This window comes from Bidens hawaiensis, unplaced genomic scaffold (assembly GCF_021521415.1).
Source record: "Bidens hawaiensis isolate Kalapana, Puna unplaced genomic scaffold, B.hawaiensis_p1.1 tig00020162_1, whole genome shotgun sequence".
Taxonomy (NCBI): domain Eukaryota; kingdom Viridiplantae; phylum Streptophyta; class Magnoliopsida; order Asterales; family Asteraceae; genus Bidens; species Bidens hawaiensis.
The window spans coordinates 154,697-161,752 of NW_027493072.1; the positions used below are offsets into that span (position 1 = coordinate 154,697).

Consider the following 7,056-nt stretch of genomic DNA (forward strand, 5'->3'; position numbering starts at 1 on the left):
ATACCATTTCATGCCACAAAGTTTAAATTTTACACGATAATGAAACCAATTAGAGGTGCACCATAACCCGTTCGAGACCTGACTTGACGTACCCGAACTCCAACCGGACCCCACCTGACCCTACCTGAACAGCCGGTCTCGACTGGTTGTAGTTCCTCTAGAGAAAATAGAACCGAACTGGAATCCGTTCCACCTCTACCCGGTTAATAACTGGAACCAAACCGGCCAAAAATCGATTAAAAAAAGGCCAAACAGTCAAAACTCAAACCTACCCACTTTGTTGACCAAAACCAATACCCAGATCCGATTCTTAAAAAAAACTTCATTTGCCAACCTCTAAACCCTATACCAATATAACTTCTACATTTATGCATAACAAATTATTTATGAGAATCAAAAAGATAATAACTTGATATGGGTCGACTCGACAATTATTTAAAATTTTTATCATCATATATATACCTAAACATTATTTTGTAAGTAGATATCAATCATTGCATATAAATTACAATAATGAAAATGATGAAAGCAAAACACCAATTTAATTTGTTTCCTTGTGAGTAACTATGAAGGAGATTGACGTCCTCAATGACTTCACAACCAACTTTAGCAGCCGTCTTTGAGTCCTCCTTTGTAACTTATAATCCTATATTTTATAAAGTTGTAACACACACTCACATATATAATGACATGACCTGCTTTCAGAAACTAGCAACATATTGAATTTGTTTGTTATAAAAAATAAAAAATCAACGCATAATGGAGGGAAGAAAAGTTACCGGTTGGGCAGCTAGAGACTCATCTGGCATCCTTTCTCCTTACTCTTTCCATCTCAGGTCTATCATCTATATATGTCTATGCAATTTATACAACCAAAAAAAAACACACTATGAGGCATGAGCAATATATATTTAGTTATGTCCTAAAACATATTTACGCGCAATATGTATATTCAACACGCTAAAAGATCATATGGGAATTCTAATGACATATTGGTCCATTTGTGCAGGAAAACAGGTCCAGAAGATGTCGTGTTCAAAGTTTTGTATTGTGGTGTAGACCACACTGATCTTCATACAATCCGGAATGAAATTCACTCGACCACCTACCCTTTGGTTCCAGGGTACGTACGGTTCCTAATTTTATTACCAAGTGTTTAATACTGTACCACCCCTTAACCGTATTATTAATTGTTTGTCTTGCAGGCATGAGGTGGTGGGAAGAGTTATTGAGGTGGGCCCGGAGGTGAAAAAATTCGGCATAGGTGACATAATAGGGGTTGGGTGTATGGTAGGATCTTGTGGCGAATGTGCGCGTTGTAAAAGCAACAGAGAACAATATTGTAGCAACATGGTGTTCACTTATAATGGCATCTATAAAGATGGAAGTTTTACACAAGGAGGCTTCTCTTCTGTCATGGTAGTCCATCAAAAGTAAGCAATAACCATATCCCTAAATCTATATTTCATTTATGGGCAATGGCGGACCTAGAAATAATTTCGTAAGGGTCAGAAGAGAGTCAATGTCAAAATTTTATTAGCCAACGATTGAGATTTTAACATATCTATGCATCTAAAAAAATTTCACAGAGATCGGCCGACACCTACACATTTAGTGTAGGTCCGCCACTGTTTATGGGAAAGTTTTTGACTAAATAAATTGACTAATTGAATTTGACTTTTTTAAATTATCTGTTTGACTTTTTGTCTCTATAAAAATAGCTTGACTATTTATAGCATGCCATATGCCAGCTACTATCCTCATATCAAATCTATTGCTCCAAATTTTTTTTCTATGTTAACTATCTTTTTACACAATATTATTTTTTATTTCATTTTACAAATAACATTTTTATGTTAATTATTATTATTTTACAAATAATCTTTTTGTTTGTTGATTATTACTTTCTACAAAGAATATTTTTATGTTGATTGTTATTATTTTTTAAATGATGTTAAGACAATTTAGTCAATATTTCGGGTCAACGTAACTATCTAATTATACAAAACTAAAATCTGCAGCTATGTAGTTAGCATACCAGAAAAGCTAGCACCAGAGCAAGCAGCACCGTTACTCTGCGCAGGAGTAACGGCTTATAGTCCGTTAAAACAGTTCATTGGTTCTAAAAAGCCGATAAAAGCAGGAATCTTGGGGTTGGGTGGAGTTGGTCATCTTGGTGTGTTAATAGCGAAAGCAATGGGTCACCATGTGACAGTGATCAGCTCCTCTAATAAAAAGAAAGAAGAGGCACTCACTCATTTGGGTGCAGATTGTTATTTAGTTAGCTCGGATTCAGCGGAAATGAATAAATTAAGAAATAGTCTTGATTATATACTAGACACTGTGCCAGTTAACCATCGGTTACAAGATTACCTTCCTCTTCTTGATGTTGAAGGAAAGATATTTCTCGTTGGTGCCGTTCCTGAGCCCCTGCAGTTCAGTGCATCCGGTTTGATTTTAGGTATGCGCCGTCGTTTCACATAGTTATTGTTACGGGAAAATAACGAAAGTAGCTAGACATTTTGAGTTTTTGACTCACTTTTTAGTTTTTACTCATAGATTAGCACTTGGATTTAACTTTTGCGGACACGTAGTGCTTTTTAACATTTTTTGTTGGTTGAAAACTAGCTGTTTAGCCAGCTACGCTTATTTGGCATTGCAGAAATAGTTGGTTTGAATATGTCTATTTTTTAAAGGCTAAAAGTTAATGACTATTTTGATTTTAAGAAAAATGTCTTTTTTGGTGATTTTTTCTGTTTATTATTTGATTTATTGTTTATCATTAAGTAGGTTTGTTTGTCATTAATCTATCTGTTCGTTTTATCATTTCGTTAGTTGGTTGCTTGGTATTTTCTTTATGCAAGAGATCTTCTTTTCATTATTCAGCCTGCTTGAAATAAAATATTTACCAATATCGTTTTTTAGTTATTTTGAATTATTTGATAAACACAATGAATTTAGACTGAAGTTTGTTGAAATTTACAGCGAACACGTCGATAACTGGAAGTTTCATCGGAAGCATACAAGAGACACAGGAGATACTTGACTTTTGGGTGGAGAAAGGTTTGAAGACAATGATAGAAGTGGTGAAGATGGATTATGTGAACAAAGCATTTGAAAGGATGGAGAAAAATGATGTGAGGTACAGGTTTGTGTTGGATGTGGCTGGGAGCAATCTTAAGTGACAGCTATTTTCATGTTGTATGATTTTACTAAATTCAATCAACTTTTCGTGTTTATGGAAAAGATAAATAATAATAATGAGCCAATAAAAAGAACTATAAGTTTAAAAAAAGCTTTCAAGTGATGGATAGTAATAGTTGTTTACTTTATTTATACTTAAAGTCACTAACTCACTACAATGGTGATAACAAATGCGGATATAAGTTATCGTTTTCATTAATCATGTATCACATTCTAGTAAAAAGTAGAAGTTGCTAAATGGACCAAACAACCGCTGTTGGAATAAACTTTAACCTGAGTTAATGTTGCAGACTTTTGCAAATTCGAAAATGGTACCGAGTAAGGAAAATATGACCATATCCTTCATGAATTTCATGTTAAAAGGCTAGAATATTCTTCTGAAACAGAGACATGGATAAATAAGAAGCAATTGTTAATTGCAAGTTTGCAACATAAATGTACAAAGATGTATGACCCGTTGAAAAATTACTATAGAATGTTTCTTCACAACACGTCCGTGCAAAAGTGAAATATTACTGCAGAAGATAAGTGCCAAACACTTTTGAGTGTGTTTTCGGGATTCTTATGACCTGCATTATGTAAAAATGTACGGAGTCGTTATACTACAATTGCAGGTTTGTGAAAATTTAGTTGCTACAAGTTTTTTTTTTTTAAATATTTTATAGAAAAAGTACATTTTGTTACTTAAATAAATGGAACAGATTGTCTTATATACTATTTCTATTTTTTTTATTCAACTTGAGTTAGAAATTGATAAATGCAAAGAGAAATTTGATCACCTTATAAGTGTACTCTCTGCAAGAGAGTTGTACAAAACATCCAACTCATTTATCTCATCAAAGGATAATAGACCATTCTCCAAATACTAGCCCAACACACTTCTGTAATCGTTCATAGTATCTAAATAAAAAAGCTTAATTATTTGTTTGGACCCTGTATCATGACAACAAAAGGTTCAATTTCACTCGGTTAACATAAATAAGATCTAAAAAGTAATAGAACGAGAAATCACGCTGGACTACCGACAAGTCAAAACCGTAACAATAAAGAAAGGTAGAAAGTAATAGAATGAGAATCATAAAATATCACCAAATAATCTTTGGATTTCACAAGAGGATTAAGGTTTACAATAGGTTTCTACTAAGTTAGAAACCTTGAAAAAAAACAAATTTGTAAAAACCTATTTATCCGTGAGAAGCCCCATGAGGTTTCTAGTGGACGTACATGTCAAATTACTAGAAACCTATGCCATGTACAAAAAGGGCTCTTACACTAACTATATTTTGGACAAACAAACCAAAAACTATATACATACAATGCTTTACAATGATGATAATTAATGGCAAAGTTATATATCGAATACAAAGTAAAAAGCGGAATTAACAGGACTGAACAACAACAACAATAATAATAATAATAATAATAATAATAATAATAATAATAATAATAATAATTCAATAATATTAATAAAATAATAATTAATGTATGTGTTAAAAGATGATTTTTTTTCTTGGCCCCTCTATTTTTTTACGGTAAAAGTTAACGGGGTTAGAGGGTCAGACACAAAGTGAAGGGAAAAGTAGACGAACTGGGTCAAATTTTCAAACTAGGGTTGCAACCTTTATCCGTCCTTTCACCATAGTACTTTATTCTTGAATTTATAAATTTGGATGACCGATTTTTATGGAGAATCCACTTGTTTTTAAAAAGGGATCACTTGACTTGGTATTATGGATTCGTATATTTATATTTAGAAGTGGCAAGATGGATTGGTTGGGTGTTGGGTCAGAATTAACGAGTTTAGGTCAGGATGTATATGAGTCATGATAAGTCATTTTTTAAAAAAAAAATTAGGATGGGTTAAAGTCAATATGGGTTAACTAAACTTCTTTTTTTCGAATAGTGGTCAACTATGGATTATAAAAACGTCAACTGACGCCCGGTTAAGGATCATGCGCACATCTACATCCGGTTACGCATTACGCGTGTGCTAGCGCCTGCACATCTTTCACGCGTATTAGCTCCTCGTTAAACATTTTTCCAACCCATTTTTCTCTTGGACCCGCTTGACCATTCCAACTTTTTTCATTCTCTTAGTTTGATCCAACCCACTTTTAATTAAATCTTAAAAAACCCATGAAGTTTTTATCATGGCCCAAATGGTTTACATTTGCTTAGCCTATTAATATATTATACAAAACTAGTTGTGTGCCCGCGTGATGCGGCGAGATTGCACGCAAACATGACATCGGATGCGTAACCGGTGTTACTGTGTCTGTATGTGCGTGACTTAACAATAGTATGCGCGTAACGCGACGATAGTATGCTCGTATTGCGGCATTGGAATCTTAACCAGTGTTAGTAAGCACGTCACACAACGATTGTGCACACTCAGTCAGGTGTTGGTGCGCACGTAACGCTACAATGAACTCGTTTTGACCCGCAACTCGTTCCGCTTAACAATGTTCTAACCGAAATTCGTTATGACTTGACCCCTTTCAACCCAAACTCGTCCCGACCCAAACCAAATTAACCTTTTTGTATCGACTCATTCCAGCCTTAACCTTTTAGACCGATGACCCGAACGACCGAAATCGCTTGATTCGTTTGTCGGTCTTTAATGGTAATCACGTAACACGTTTAGTTTTTAAAATGAAAAAACTATAGCAATACCATACTCAAATTAAAGAGAATAAAATACTCGTGTTTATGGTATAATGTTTTAAAAAAAAAATATTAACGTGTGAAAAAGTTATAAACGTCTAAACGTCGTCGGGGTAGTTGGTTTAAAATAAGAGGTATATATGTAACTACTAGTAGAGTGTCCGCGCGATGCGGCGGCAAACAATAGTTAAAGGTTGTTAACGAGGTAATATAATCCAAACCAGGGCTAGCTCGAACTGGACTCGAACTTCATTATGAGCTGAATTGGCTAGGCTTCAAATTAAACTTGAGATGGTATGCTTGATTGTCAGTGTATGATTTATTGTCCATAGCTGATCGAATAAGTTAAGGTAGTTTAGTCTTTATGTTAATGTAATATGTCTCATTCGCTAGGCATGTTTAGCGAATGAGGTCCATTCATTATAGATTAAGCTCATTCGCTAAGGGATTTAGCAAATGAAGGCTCATTCGTTAATGTAATGTCCATTCGTTGAGGATGTTTAACGAATGGGAGGTCATTCTCTATGGAAAACCTTATTCGTTAGGTGTGTCTAACGAATGAGAGACCTCATTCATTAGTGATGATTAACGAATGAGGGTAGCTTATAAATAGACATTTCCTAATGAATATGCGTAGATATCTCTGCCATATTTATTCTCCGTGTAACGTTACCATGCCGAATTCTCTATAGGCTTAACTTATGTAATGTATGAACAACAACGTATATCAATAAAGTATTGTTAACGTAATTGTCTCGTGTACGTATCATGTTATGCGATTAATCTTGTAAGAGGACCATACGTTTTCTCATTGACTCAATTTGGCTCAACTTTCTAATTTATTATCATAAAATATCACACATATAACTTAATCATGTTGATGGATTAATTCTAAGACTTTATCTAAACAAAAAGTTGAGTAAGTCAGTTGCTTGTTATAAGGACTGAATTTGTGTTTACAGAATATATAGTCTCTCCCATATTGTTTCCCCATTCATATGTATAGAGAAACAATAATAAATGTTTAACGTTAAACAAAAAGATAAATTATTTATAAGATTTCTAATGTGTTTTAACACTTGTATTTACTTAACCTATTGAACTTTATATGCATTTATATTTTTCTACTCCTTATACGAGAACCTAAATTAAGCATAATTCTTCAACTTTTAAAACATTGATAACTTT

General features: G+C 33.8%; 1 protein-coding gene across 1 annotated transcript; it reads left to right on the plus strand.

Moving 5' to 3' along the window:
- The first annotated feature begins 343 nt into the window (after positions 1 to 343).
- Positions 344 to 3,331, plus strand: LOC143560051 (putative cinnamyl alcohol dehydrogenase). The gene is made up of 5 exons (XM_077048453.1): positions 344 to 836; positions 1,010 to 1,123; positions 1,206 to 1,433; positions 2,022 to 2,461; positions 2,986 to 3,331. The coding sequence occupies exons 1-5, from the start codon at positions 760 to 762 to the stop codon at positions 3,183 to 3,185; spliced, it is 1,059 nt and encodes a 352-aa protein (XP_076904568.1). The 5' UTR covers positions 344 to 759; the 3' UTR covers positions 3,186 to 3,331.
- Positions 3,332 to 7,056: the final 3,725 nt, after the last annotated feature.